Here is a 14,288-nt window from a genome sequence, read left to right as displayed (position 1 = left end):
GGGAGGGTAGGGTATGGGGCTGAAGGGACCCTTTAGGAAAAAGGTCTTGACGGGGAGCGAAGGGGGCGGGAGGGGAAGAAGCCCTGTTCAGAGGGGACAAGAGGGACGGGATGGGGAGAAGGTGGGGAAGGAAGGATCAAGGCAACAAGGCCTGGAGAGCGGGAGAGGGGTACCCGCCGAGGGGACCTGGGGGGAAGGGGAGGCCCCGCGCCAAGCGGACGGGGGGGAGGGGAGGCCTATACCGAGGGGACCGGAGGGGAAAGGGTTAGTGAGGAGGGGGCCGTGGTGGGGAGATCATGTTGAGGGGACTACGTAAGGAAAGGGTCTGTGTTGAGGAGTGAGGTTGGTGGAGGAAAAGGGTACGAGCAGAGGGGAACCGAGGCGAAGGTTCACTCTGAGGGGACCCGGGCCAGTGCAAACAGGGGCAGGAGTTCACAGAAGCTTCACAGAGAGTCGTCGGAGAGGAATCTCCGAAGGCAGGGACCGGGGAACGGGCTCTCGGCTCTGCCGGCCTCTCACCCACCGTTGCGCGGCGGCGGAGGGAGCGCGGCGGGCGGCTCCAGGAACCCCGCCGAGCCCCCGCCACCTCCCCCTCCGCTGGGCGGCCGTTCGTCTCGCTCCATGCGGTGGTGCTCAGGGCCCGCGCTGGGTCCGCTGCTCCGCCATGACCGGCACTCTCGTCGACCTAGTGGCTCGCCGGGGGTAGGGGGCTGTCAGGGGCCGACCGGCTCCCGGCCGCCGCGTTCTCTGGGCCCTGAGCCGCCGGGCTCCGCGCCCCTCCGCGCCGCGCCCCCTCAGCACTGGCCAGCTCCCTCCTCTGACGTCACACGCCGCTGCTACGCAGGGCCCTGCGGAGCAATCTGGGAACTAGAGTCCGTCCAGCGAGGCCAGCCACGCGGGACCTCAGCAATTAGAGGGGTGAGAGAAAAGATAAGCAGCCCTAAGAAAGAGTACTCGAAACTTTCTGACATCATGGATTCTGATAATGTTTTTTATAACACTTAACAGACGATTATTTCATGGTCTTATCTTTATATTGATTTGCCCAAGATACAGACTCCCTGAGATCCCTTTCATACCCCCACTCCCAATAAGTGTATCTTTCCGGAGGTGGATTGCGAAGAAGCCGGCTGAGCACGTGCAATGAAGCCCAGCCCTGTGGGCGGGGCCCTGAGGGGGCGGAGTTAGAGGGCATTCGCGAGGGTCTTCTTCCTTCTCTGTTGCAGGACAAATTGGACCGGAGATTGAAGGACGGAAATTTAACTAGGGGCATGCGTTCGTATGCAAATAGAATCTATAAAACTCTGCTTTCCGGGGAAGTCTTTAAAGTCTTTTAACCTCCGGGTGGGCGGGAAATTCTAAAGTTTCTCTTCCTCCTCTTTCCTGTAATCTCTTCCCCATAGAACAGAAGGACAAACTAAGACACTTGAAGCCATTAAAGAAACCTTCTGACGCTTGCCTCCCAGAGTCTTGGATTGATAGGCTCGTTATCCAGGCCTTGCTCCTTTTCCCACTCCTGAGGTTTCTTGACGTCTTTCTGCTTTTGGTTTGGTTTTTGTAATCTGTAAAATGATGGTGGGGTAAGGACCTGGTCTATTCTGGAATATTTTCAAACTCGTGAACCAAGCAAGCCGCTGTTTTCCCGGAGCTCTGATACTAATTTCAGAGGTACTAAATCCACCTTCACAGCCACCAGGTGGCGCGCGCCCACCAGCCTCAGAGGCCTGACCAGAAATCCGCCTTCAGCGACTCCCTTGGGGAAGGACTTGCTGCTGCTGCCCTGTGTCTAAGCCTACCTGACGTGCTTGAAGACAAAGAACCTTGATACTTTGCCCCCATCTGCCAGGTTATGGCCCTGCTTTCTCACTTGATGGCAGTGGCCCCCTTCTCACATCAATTCATTAACTCGTCTTGTGATTCTTCGCAAAAAATCTTCCGCGGTCATTCGCATCCCTGCCTGGTCTGACCCCCGCTCACATTTCTCACCACAGCACCTGCAACGCAGGATGTTTTGCAACGTTACACTGCACTGCGCTGTACTTAAGGCCCTTGACAACATTGATTAACCTAAACCGCATCTTTAATCTCTGCTGGTCACTGTGCTAAGAGATTTACATTAAGTCATCTCCTCCTCACTTACTGTAAGGTAGCTCTAATATAGTCCTTATACACTGATGAAATCATCCAGCCCAACTGGTCAGACAACAAAGTCTGAACCCTTGCCTCATTAGAGAGGAAATCACCAACTTCCTTCCGCCCAGTTCGAGTAATTCTCTCTTCAGGGTCATCTTCTTTAATACTGCCTATGAAAAGATAACTAGAACCCTTCTGCTCTGTTCCCACATGGCTTTGTTGGCTTCTGCACTTTTTAAGAAATTATCTCCTCACAGTTACATCCCTTTCAAAATTCGCCAGCTCTGATCCTGGCAGCTCCACAAGAGTAAGGAGAAATGCTTCCAGAGATGGTCCCTGTAGCGCCTTTTCCACCTCCAGGGGCTGGGGTGGAGCCATGTCCTCTGAACCCCTCCCTAGTGTTGTCAGGATCATATGACCTTTCTTTGTCCTTTGGTTCAAGAGGTCAACACAAATCCACAATTGCACATACATTTCTAAGAGAATTGAAAAGTTCCAGGTGTTGTAAGTGTATGTGATAAAGATCAGCCTCGTTGGAGTCAGTGAAGACTTGGGATAAGGGCCACTGAAATAAGATAAGGATGAACTGCAGTGATTTTATGATGGGATGGAGCCAGGTGGCAAGGGAGAATCTGAGCTAGTAAGAACAGTGTGTGCAAAGGTCCTGAGGCCACACTGGAGTTTGATGCTTTCTATAACAGGATGAAGAGAAGTCACCACTAAGAGAGATGTCTCTAGAAAAAAAGGTGAAGAGGTGGAAGTTATCAAGGTCCATCTGGCCATGCAAAAGATGCCCAGAAGGGGGCAAAGTTTCTCTAGTGCCCTCAGCTTTGCTTGTCCAAGCTCTAGCCAAAATTAAAACCAGACTGAAACATGGAAAAGGGGCCACTAAAGGGAACCTCCACTTTGTTCCATTTGTTTTAAGTACTTTTTGCTAATAGTTTAATAGGTAGGTGCACGTTATAAAATTCACAAGATGCAAAAAGATTAAGTCTCCTTTCAACTCCTATCAACTGGGTCCCTTCCTTAAAGGCAACCAGTATGCTAGTTTATTTTGTGTCCTTCCAGAGATCATTTAAGCATTTTTCCACCACACACAGTATTTTTCCCTTACACTAGTCTAGCATTGGTTTTGACACCTGCCTTTGAGGATCTCTAGTTCTGAAAGAAAAGAAATTTTTATTTTATTTTATTTTTTATTTTATGTGTGTACCATCAAATTGGATCTGACTGGTATAGGAGGCGATTGTTCTTCCTTCTTCAGCAGAGCATCTGGTGGATTTGAACCATGCACCTCTGGGATTGCAGTGCAGTTTCCTGCCACTAGGCCACAAAAGAAAAGAATTTGTCCTGAACTCTGATTGCACCAAAACCAAACCCATTGTCAAGATAAATTTAGTGTCATAGCAACCCCATAGGACAAAGTAGAATGGCTGTGAAGGGGTTTTAAGACTTCAACTCTTTATTGAAGCAGACTGCCATAACTCTCATGGAACACCTGATGGGTTTGAGCCACCAAACACTGCATCACCAGGGCTCCTTTCTTATTGCATGTGATTCTTAATTCAGAAGAGATTTATGGAGCCCCAGAATTGGTGGCTTCAGCAGGCCTAAGGATCACCAGGAGACATGTTAAATGACTGACTTAATTCACCTCTCACTATTAAAACATAGTTAGTATGCCTCTGGTGGGGGCTGGAGAATTCGCATTTCTAACAAATTTCCAAGTGATGCTGATGCTGCTTGTGCAGGGATTCCACTTTGAGAATTGCTGAGATGGAAAATGAAGAAACACAAAGTAGGTATACTAGCAGCATTCTTTTTCTCCTAAAAGGTAAAACATGTCTAATGAATGGCCAGCCCACGTGAGTCCATTGAAGACACAAGAAAACACACATAACAAACAAGATAAGAAATCTGGTGGTGAAACCAAGTTAGTGCTTGGTCACTAACTAAAAGATAGGCTGTTCAAATTCATCCTTAGCTCTGTGAAAGATCTGGTGATCTTTTCCCATGAAGATTATGGCCTAGAAAACCTTCCCAAGCAATTCTGCCCTGCCAAATGGAATCACTGAGTCAAAAATTGGTGTTAAAAAAAAAATTAGTGTTTGGAGACTCCCAACTACAAAATAACAAAAAGATAATTTCATCAAGTGGCAATATTTGTAAAGAAAATGAACTGGTTATGTGCTTGAGAATGAGAGGCTGGTAAAATTCTCGAATAATTTAAGATTACAGGCCAGTTACATACACAAGTGGAGGTATCTTGCAGTCTCAGGAGGAGGTCACCTCAGAGACAATTTGGTAAAAGAAGAGAAGGGAGGATGTACCCTGAAGGGAACTGAGACAGAAGAGTCCCAGTGAATTATGAGAGAGAAGGCTTGAGAAGGAAAACAAAACAAGAGCTGCCGATTTATGAGTGTGGAGTGGTGCTGGTTTATTCCCAGGTAACCCTGACAATTCTGAGAGCCAAAGTTGAGTGCATGACCACAGACTCCGTGATCACCCACTCCTTCAGAAAGTTTTTCTAGCTGAAGGAGGATGTGTTGTGGCTGTTGTATACTGCCGAGCCTGAACCAAACCATAACTGACCCTCTTTCATGTTTTCAGAGAGGCACAGGATGACTAAGCTTCCTCTTTCAAACTTCAGACATGTAGTAGCTAAGTGAGGCTATTCCTTGGAAGGGGACATCGTGCTTAGAAAGATGGAGGAGCAGCAAAGGAGAGGAAGACCTCCAAGAGACGGATTGACACTGTGATTTCAGCAGTGAGCTCTAGTGTTTTCAGAGACGATGAAGATGACACAAGATAGGGCAGGGTTCGCGTTGGCTGTTCTAGGGGTCGCTGTGTGTCTTTTGCAAAGACACCTAACAACAACAACAACAAATCGCATGGGAGGAGATTGCCTTTCCTTCTCCCTTAGAGCAGCTGGTGGATTCCAACCGGCTATCTTTGGAATTGCAGCGCAGCTTCTTACCACTAGGCTACCAGAACGCCTTTAGAGAAAGCTCTGAGGAGAGTGGACGGTTTAAAAGGCTGGAGCTACTGAAGTGCCAGGAGCGATCCCAGAGGGAAAATGCCTGAGAGAGAAGAGGGGGGAGATTCTGCCAAAGCTGCCTGGGAAACAACCCTTGTTTGAATTTTACAACCACTTCAAAAGAGAAATGCTATCCCCTCCACCCCAGATGAAGAAACTGAGACTCAGAAAGGTGAAGGGACACTCCCTAGGTTACTAGTTGCTCAACCTGGTAGGCCAGCGCTCCTACTTCTGGCCCCCTGGGTTCCAAAAAAAAAAAAAGACCCTTTTTACTTCCTAGTAGGGGTGTCTTCGGAGAGTCATCCGAAGCTGGGGAAGCCCCACAGAGAGGAGGCGGGGCAGGGCCGGGCGGGACGGGGTGCCACCCCACCCAGGGCCCAGCTCCGCCCCGGCAGCACGGAGGGGGCGCGAGGACGAGAGCAGGGATCGAGAGGGGGGCGCGCTGGGCTGGCAGAGCTGGCTTCTCTGACAAGCTCGCAGGGCGGCCGGTGCTTTCACAGCGTTCGCGCCCCCTCGACGATGCTCGCCCTGCGGGTCCTACCAGGTCCTGCCATGGCCACGGCCGCCCTCGCACCTCGGCCGAGGTCACTGCCCTGGCTTCTGCTGCCGCTGTTGCTGCTGCGCGCCGGCTCGTTGCGCGCGGATAGTAAGGTACGCGCTCCCGGCGGACCTGCTCGCTGCTCCGTGGGGAGCTGAGCACGAGGGGGCGCTGTGTGAGCCCGGGAGGGTACTGGATCCGGGAGAGGAGAGAAACCTGGGACTTAGCAGTGAACTAATTAACTTACAGGGCTAAAACTCCAGGAGAGGAGCTCATGGGGGAAGAAGTTTTGAAATTAGAAGCCAGAGGAAGGGGTCCTGAGACCCAGTCCAGTCCAAGTTGCTGGGGAAGGTCAGCGTCAGAGTCCAGGACCAGGGAAAGGAGAACGGAAGCTAGGGAACGGAGCAAACCAGAGACGCAACCCCCAACCTAGGGAGAGGGTTCCCAGAAGCGTTGGGAAGGGACAGCTGTAGGGACAACTGGTTTTGGATAACTGCTACCTGTGACTCCTGGCTTTGCAGCCGGAGGAAAGTCCATGTGGTGGCCACTAGCCTCCCAGGGTCTGCACCATCTGGAGGACTAGATTTCTACAAGGTGGTATGAGACGTTTTGTGACTCTGGCTCCAAGCACACCAAAATTCGCATCCCTTATCTACTATTTATAGTGGTGACATTGGAGTGTTACTTACACCTCTCTGTGCCTACATTTCTTCCTCTCCATACTGGGTTAGGGAGCTCTGGTGGCTTAGTAGTAAGTAAGTTAAGGATGTTGTGTACCATTGAGTCGGGACCTACACATCGCTGACCCTCCAGTGGGTTTCCGGAGGCAGTTAATCGCACTAGCTGCTCTGCAGAAAATGATGGGCAAACTTCCAGAGCAATTTTACTGCCTCCGAAAGCCCGCTGAAGGGGCGGCTATGAGCTGGTTCTGACTCAGTGATGCATAACAATAAACAATAATATCCACTATGTTACTATAGGGAGCTCTGATGACTTAGTGGTAAGAATCTGCTCTGCGATCCCAAATTTCGAGTCCGTCAGCTGTTCCGCGGGAGTAACAGCAAATATATTTCTGTAGTAATAGTATCCACTCCCTGCAGTTGATGGTCATTAGATTTAATGAGATCATGTCTATAAAGAATCACATCTTAAATCAACGCTTCTCATTAGTGGAGTCAGAACTGACTCCCTGCTGACCCTCCATTGAGTTTCCAAGACTGTCAATCTCATGAGGTAGGAGGAGATGATCTTTCTTCTGTGGAGCTGCTGGTGGGTTCAAACCACCAAAGAGGCACCACTTTTGGGTTAGTATTGCAACTCCTTAGGGATTGCTCCCTCGCACCTATTAGGTGTCCAGTAAATGAGACTGTGATTATGTGACAGAATATTTAGAATCTTACCATGGAATCTCCAATGAAAGGAGAGATCCAGAAAATGAGTCCTCAGAATTCAATAGAGCAGGAATCCTTTAAATAGCAACGTGATGAGGAATAGAATGAGACATGACTTAGTGCTTTACTGCCTTTCGTCTCTCAGGCTCAGAGGATATTAAGGGAGTAGCTTCTTTTGGTGTCTTTATCCTAGTGGAATATGTGACTGCTCTTTCCAGGTACAGGTACAGGGCCAAAGCCACTAGCCATCTGATATGCAAATGAGCAGAAGCCCAAGCAGACCCCTAGCCTGAAAGTTCTGTTTAGGTGGTGAACTTAATCTCCTTCCTTGTGATTAACTGCCTCTGAAAATCCGCCAGAGTGTTAGGCTATGGACCAGTTTCCACTCAAAGGTACACAACAAAAAATCTTCTCCATGTGCTCCATGGTTAAAGAGGGGAATTTGTATCATTCTCATTTTACAGATGGAGAAATTAGTATTTATAGAGAAGCAGTTAGCTTGTGAATCAGGAGAACCCAATTCCAACCTTTCCTCTGCTATTTTGCTGTATGACCTAGGGCATGTCCCTGGCCCTCTCTCTGGACCTAAGTTCCCCCATGTAAAAAAAAAAATCTTATCTCCCCAAATTCTCTTTCATATGGAGCCTCCTAAGACCCCCCTGACCTGGCTCAAGTAGAACTAGGGAGCCGAAAACTCTAGATGACCCAGTCAGTACTTTGACCCCTTTCAGGTAGGGAGGGGTATGTTGGGGTACAAAGGGTCTGTAAAGCTTGCTAGGGAGGGCTTACATTCAAAACAAAGCAAAGACAAAGAAAACTCAACACCCTGTTTATGTAGTGAGTCAGCCAAACACTTGGCTAGGTTGGGGGTGTATGCAAGTGTTTAGCTGTCTTGCGGCAAGCTGGGACTGGTAGAGTGGGTAGGGACATCCTAAATTTTGGAGGATGAGGCAGCTGGGGGACTCTGGCACAGCCCGCCCTCCCTCAGGCACCTCCCTCACCCTTTCAGCCAGCTGGAAAAAATAAAAATCAAGTGATGGGTGAATTTACTCCGCATTCCTCAGCACAGCCGGACTCCTGCTGGCTCTGCAGAGAGAGCTGTTTTCATTATCACCCACTCCCTCCCCCATAACAATCCCTCCTTCCTCCCCTAGCTTTCCCTGGGGTTGGGGTGGGGGTTGAGTCCTTTAGAGGCCAGTTTAGGGCTAAAATCCTATAGGATTGAATTGGCCCCTTACTCAGCCTTCTTGTTCCCGGTAGATCCTACCGATGCCCAGTAGATTTAGAGATACAGGGCCAGCTTGCCCTTGCCACTTACCACAGACTATTATGATCTTGCTCAGGGCATTTTAATGTCATATTTTATAACAAGGTATCTCTTAAACAGAATTTGGAGTTTCCATATAAGGAAGTGCTTTGTGCAACTTGAGGCTGAGAGAGAAGCTCACAGACTCCTTGGTATTTCTAAGGGGCTTTCTCAGAGTGGACATTTGGATGGACAGAGGGGTAACTCACATGTCACCCAAGCATGGTACCAGAGACTTTGAAGACCTTCCATCATGCTCTAGGATTTCCCATCTCTACCTCATTGTTTCTGCAATTGACAAAGGCTGCTGGTATCCCACTTTTCCACACATTTAAGGGGAATAGTGGGAGCCAAGGACAAAAGGAAGGCCAAGGCTTGCAGGGAGCTGGGCCAGGGGAACAGAAGGGGCTGCAGCAGGCAGGCGGTGTTGTCCTGAGTTGGATCAGATGTTCCAAGCCAGGCTGGTCCCAGGAGCTTAGGTGTTTCTTTGCATCTGTGCTGGGGTTTCCGCCTGTGGGTATAATTGGAAACAGACTCAGGAGCAGGCTGAGTCTGAACATCCATGCACACACAGAGTGGGATCAGGCCAGGCCAGGCCCAGCCCTCAGGGTCTCTCTCTGCAAGGAAGGTCTTCCCCCATCAGTTTCCTTGGCAGGTAAACTCAGAAAAAAGCTTTGAGGAGCATCTTGTGTGCAAAGACAAATGCCCTGCACTTACATTCAGGAGCCTACACAGCCCATCTGGAAACCCTCTGAGGTATCAGCAATTCTTTCTATTTGACAGGCTAAAATACTGTGCCTCAAAAAAGTCAGGTTGGGACTATGCAAATGTCCTAAACAGAGGGAGCTAGAGGAGTTCAGCAATGTTTTCAGTGGACATCCAAATGACCTTGACAGCCTGATAATACCAGTCAGTGCCTAGACTTTTCCTGGAGAAGTGTGAGTCAAGGGGTGTGGGGAAAGGCCTAAGCATCTGTTGTTAAGTGCCATCAAGTTGAGTATGTCATAGTGACCCTATGTCGATCCATTTCATTGAGGGTCTTCCTCTCCTTCACTGACCTTCCACTTTTCCAAGCATAATGTCCCCTTTCAAAGGAAGATCCTCTCCTAGGAGCATACCCAAAGTAAGTAAGAGCATTGCCATCCTTGCCCCAAAGGAGCACTCTGTCTGGACTTTTTCCAAGCATCTACATTCTTCTGAGCATCTACATTTTCCAAATGTACCCCAGATAATTCTGAGGCAAACCCCTAGTTAAAAATGAAGAGAAATCATGACAGGAAGCCAAGGAGGTTTATGGAACAAGAGAGTAACAGTGATCATTTAAGAGGATTTTAATTTGACAGAGAGAGGAGGCGGCTATACTATGAAGACAATAGTTAAGACAGCCTTAACTAGGGCTGTGTCATGGAGTGGGAGCAGAAGACAGAAATGGGATATACTTAGGAGGAAGAATTGGAAGGACACGGTGACTGACTAGTTGTCCAGAGTAAGAGGGAGGCTTAGAGATGTGGGTTGAGCAGGAGTGTAGATAGACACAGGTTTGGGAGATCAAAGAAGGTCCTGGGTCTGACTTTAAGTGCCTGCCGTCCCCTAGGGCGGTATCCATCTGGCAGAGGGCTCTGGCTGTAGGAGAAGATATTGCCTGTAGGAGGTCAGGGAACTTGCCCCTCCATGAAGCTCTGCTGACCACGAGAGACGAGGCATAGATGTAATCTCAAGGTGGCACAGTTGGAGCCTATTCAGCTCCTTGAACATTTCCCTCCTTCCAAAACTTGACCAGATTGGTATATCTCTCTTTAGAGAAATCTCAAGTAATCCCTCTTGCTGGCTCATTATGGGATTTCCTTGGAAATGCCTAGGGACCTTTTTAAACACAAACCACCCACACTTTAGGGGATTTGGCAGCAGTGCTAGCTGATTGAAGCTCAGGAAGAGATGGAGAGCTGTGCAGCTCCAGCCTCATGCCAAGGACAGGGTGGGCCAGGCTCAGGGAAAGGTTCTCTGCCCCCCACAGCCCAGCCCGGGGACTCCTCTAAAGATCTGTTTGTCCCAGCTCAGTGGCTGGTAGAAGAACTCTTGCCTAGTTGCTGTGGATAACCATGGGAGGGACAACAAGGAAATCAAGTTTTGGAGTCAGACTGTACCATGTGAATCTGGTCAAGCTCCTAGTCTCTAATGCTCAGATTTCACCTCTCAAAGATGGAGTTACAGGCTAAAGGCTGGGGAGTGCAGCAGCGACCGCAGTGATACAGGCAGGAGTTTATCAGTGCGCAGACCTAAACTGGGAAGAATATGCTAATTAAAGTGAAGACCCTGACCGGAAAGGAGATTGAAATTGACATTGAACCCACAGACAAGGTGGAGCGAATCAAGGAGCGTGTGGAGGAAAAAGAGGGAATCCCCCCACAGCAACAACGACTCATCTACAGTGGCAAACAGATGAATGATGAGAAGACAGCAGCTGATTACAAGATCCTAGGTGGTTCAGTCCTCCACCTTGTACTGGCTCTGAGAGGAGGAGGTGGCCGTAGGTAGTGATGGATCCTCCCTCCATTTTACTTTACTCTGTCAATTATAATGAGGCATCATATAGCCTCTCCTCTGGGAGCCCAGAGCCACTGTCCCCTCCCCTGGATGCCCAGTCTTGTGTGTCGACTGGTGGGACACTAAGAGGACCCCAGGATGCAATGTGCCTGGCCCAAAAGGCTCTTGCTAACTGATGGGTTTTAGTTGCTGTCTTGTGTGCTCCCCTCCAATGGCTATGTCCCTGATTGTCAATAAAGTATTTCCTGATCTCCTGTAAAAAAAAAAGATGGAGTTACGGTGAAAGCAAAAAGAAAAAATGATATGCAAACATGACAAAGGTGTTAGCAGCAATTTTAACAGTAGTTTCTGCATAGAGACCTAGCTCTGCATGCTCTGATTTGCTTTCGTCTTTATGACAAGCTTCAGAAGGATAGACTGTTATTCTCCTCATTTTCTAGATGAAAAAGATGAGACTCAGAGGGATTTAGAGTTTACTTGAGGCCACACAGGGAGGCAAAATGAGGACTGACGCTTGACTGTGTCTGGCACCTTTATCCCTCCCTAAACAAACACCACATAACTTAGTAATTGGAGGATATAGGGCCATATTATGACATTCACAGAGGGAGGATGACTGTGATGGATGGGCAAAGGTGAGAGTGTTGGCTTTGACCTTCAAGACTTGGACTCCTGGAAGCCAGGGCTGGACCCAGTAGCCCTCTTCCGACTGCTGGCTAGCATCAGGTCTCTGGCTGCTATTCCTCAGGATGTAGCACTTCTTCTAAAGAGGGAAAGAATGTTGCAGGCTGCTGTGGAAGTGTTGCTTGGGGTGAAGGGTGATGTTAGGGGGTTGCATGAGTTCAGAGGAGGTCTCTCTCTCTCCTGGCCATGAAAGACAAGCCTATATCTACCCACAGGGCAGTACCGTCACTTGGGAGGTGAAGGAGGGGAGAAGTGTGGACTGTATCTTCTGACACCATCAGAGGGGATAATACCAAAGTTACCCCAGCGTCCATGGCAGCGGTAGCCACTCCTGCTGCTTGCAAGTCAAGGCTGATCACTGAACAGAGAGTCTCTACTTTGGCTAACAAGAGAGGAAAAGAGCTTTGGGGCCAGGAATGGTGGAGCACCACACACAAGGCACATGTATAGGGATGGATCTGGGCCAGGCACTCTGCACATGAGAGCGGGGATCACCTGAGAGCCCTGCCCATGAGGTTGGAGTAGGGATGTTACACCTTGAGTTGCCACACTAAGTGATACCAATCTTATCATTGCTGCTACTGTTAGGTACTCAGTTCCACCTAGAGGAGTGGGATGAGGTTAACAAAGATCCCAGAAGATCAAGGCAGAGACTCCAGGAGCTCTGAAAGGAAGAAACTTCAAGCAATAGCCTAAGGCACTTGCAAGACCCTTAGCCCTGCTGTATTAGTATTCAGGGGCAGGAGAATGCCTCCATAGTCCCCAGACTGTGCCGTTGCCACAGGAAGCCCAGGACAAAGCTTCCACCAATAGTTGGCCTCTCTCATACCTCCCTCACTAGTATTCCCTACCCCATCCAGGAGACCTGCCGTAAGCAGGAACCTGGAGTCAGCCTACCTGAACTCTTATTCCCCTGAACAAGTCATCTGACATCTCCAGGGCTAAATTTCTTATCTGTATGACACTGCTAAGAATACCTGCTAATATACTCATATGGAGAAACAAAGGGATAACTCCCTTGCTCTTGTGGCCCAGTGATAAGAAGTTGTGCTGTCAACTCAGAGTTACATGGTTCCAATCATGAACCTCTCTGGGAAAAAGATGGAGAGTCTCCCTCTGTGCAATTTACAGTCTCTGAAAACCTTCTGTAGTGTCAGCAATGAGTCAACTGGTCAGCACGTACCTACCACAACAATGATAACTGTAATAATAGCTATGCCCTGTTATCATTATGGAATATTGAGTGTTAAAAGGCTGGAAGTGGAGTAAGCACATTACTAGTATTCTCTCTGATTTTTCACACAGTTCTCTGTTGGGTGGGCATAAACAGGACCTCATTTTACAGATGAGGAACCTTGCAGCACAGAGAGGTTAAGCAATCCACTGAAGGGTACACAGCTGTAGATACCCATGGTTTACTTCTGACATTTTACCTACTTCCCTAGCACTCTGTGAGTTCCCAATAAATGTCTCCTTCCTGAGTTACTGGTCTGCTCTCTCCATCCACTGTCTATACTGTAGTCTAAGTGAGTTTGCTATAATGCAGCTCTAATCCAGATTCTCTAAGCCGACATTCCTCCTATGGCTTCCGAGAGTTTTCACAAAGCAGCCAAGATCTTCAGTCACCTTTCAGGGCCTGAAAACAAGGATCTGTCACTTTCAGCCCCAACTTCATCTCCTGCCACCCAGCTTCCCATCAACACGAGCCATAGTGAACCACTTTGGGTCCCTCAAATTACCAGGCTCTCACTTGCCCTTACCCCTCTGATTTGCTCTTCCTGGAATGCCTTTTTCTTTCTAAACATGAACAACAGCACTCTTTCCCAGCATGGTCTCCTTTGTCTGCAAGAGTTTACTGTGGCTGAGAAGGTGAAGAACATACTATATCTTCTGCACTCCCAGGGGATGGCAGAGACCAAAGGCTCAAATAGGCAGAGAGGATTTATGTCAGAAGCAAGTGCCTAGTGCCCTTTTCCAGAGGATCTCAGACACCTGTGCACATTAAGCTGGCCACAAAGTTCAAAGAGGTTGTAAGTTCACTTTGTGGCATCCAGTTTCTGAGGCCTGGAGTGACTTTTGGTCAAGCAATGAAGAATTGTGTCCTAATTACCCCAAGGCCAGGGTGAGCTGGCTGAGCCATCCAGGGGAGACACTGCTTGGACATTCAGAGCCCAGCAGGCATGCCAGGGTAAGGCAGGCTGGAGGCAGTGACACCTGTGGCTGAGCTCACTGACCTGACTCATGGACACAAAATCCTCCTGCCCCAGGGGTCAGTAACCAAACTTAGGTGTGTGGCAACCTACCATTTTATCATCAGGGAAAATTAGAACCAGGGAGGTTCGGTAAATCGTTTAAAGTCACAGAGAGAATAGGAAAACAAGTCTTGGGAGAATCATCATAGAGCAATGATTATAGCTGTGTCTAATGCCAGGTCTGCCACTTTGACACTATGTGATCTTAAGGACGTGAACTCACCTCTAAAATTCATACTTAAAACACTTTCACTACATGCCAGCCTTGTTCTTTGCCTCTATTAACTCATTTAGGCCTTGCAAAATCCCACAAGGCAAGAGCCTATTTTACAGACGAGGAAACAGAGTCACAGAAATGATGAGTTGTCCATAGTCTTAAATCTAGTAACCCAGGTGTGGGATG

The 14,288-nt window shown here is 48.7% G+C and overlaps 2 protein-coding genes across 4 annotated transcripts in view; one reads left to right on the top strand and one right to left on the bottom strand.

Annotated features, from left to right (window-relative positions):
* The window catches only part of NR6A1 (nuclear receptor subfamily 6, group A, member 1), a 348,076-nt gene extending 347,275 nt beyond the window's left edge, over positions 1–801 (bottom strand). Inside the window, exon 1 of one of the 3 annotated variants that reach the window (XM_006892577.1) lies at positions 524–801. In XM_006892577.1, coding sequence (XP_006892639.1) covers positions 524–623 — 100 coding nt within the window. In that variant the 5' untranslated portion in view covers positions 624–801. The remainder of the gene's footprint in view (positions 1–523) is intronic. The other 2 variants (XM_006892576.1, XM_006892575.1) reach the window with 2 other exon arrangements.
* Positions 802–10,697: 9,896 nt separating this feature from the next.
* On the top strand, positions 10,698–10,940 carry LOC102847891 (NEDD8-like). Its single transcript, XM_006892623.1, has one exon. The coding sequence runs from the start codon at positions 10,698–10,700 to the stop codon at positions 10,938–10,940; it is 243 nt and encodes an 80-aa protein (XP_006892685.1).
* The last annotated feature ends 3,348 nt before the right edge of the window (positions 10,941–14,288 follow it).

Source organism: Elephantulus edwardii, unplaced genomic scaffold (genome assembly GCF_000299155.1).
Source record: "Elephantulus edwardii isolate Elephantulus edwardi_28Jun2011 unplaced genomic scaffold, EleEdw1.0 scaffold00116, whole genome shotgun sequence".
Taxonomy (NCBI): domain Eukaryota; kingdom Metazoa; phylum Chordata; class Mammalia; order Macroscelidea; family Macroscelididae; genus Elephantulus; species Elephantulus edwardii.
This window is presented reverse-complemented; position numbering and strand designations above follow the sequence as displayed.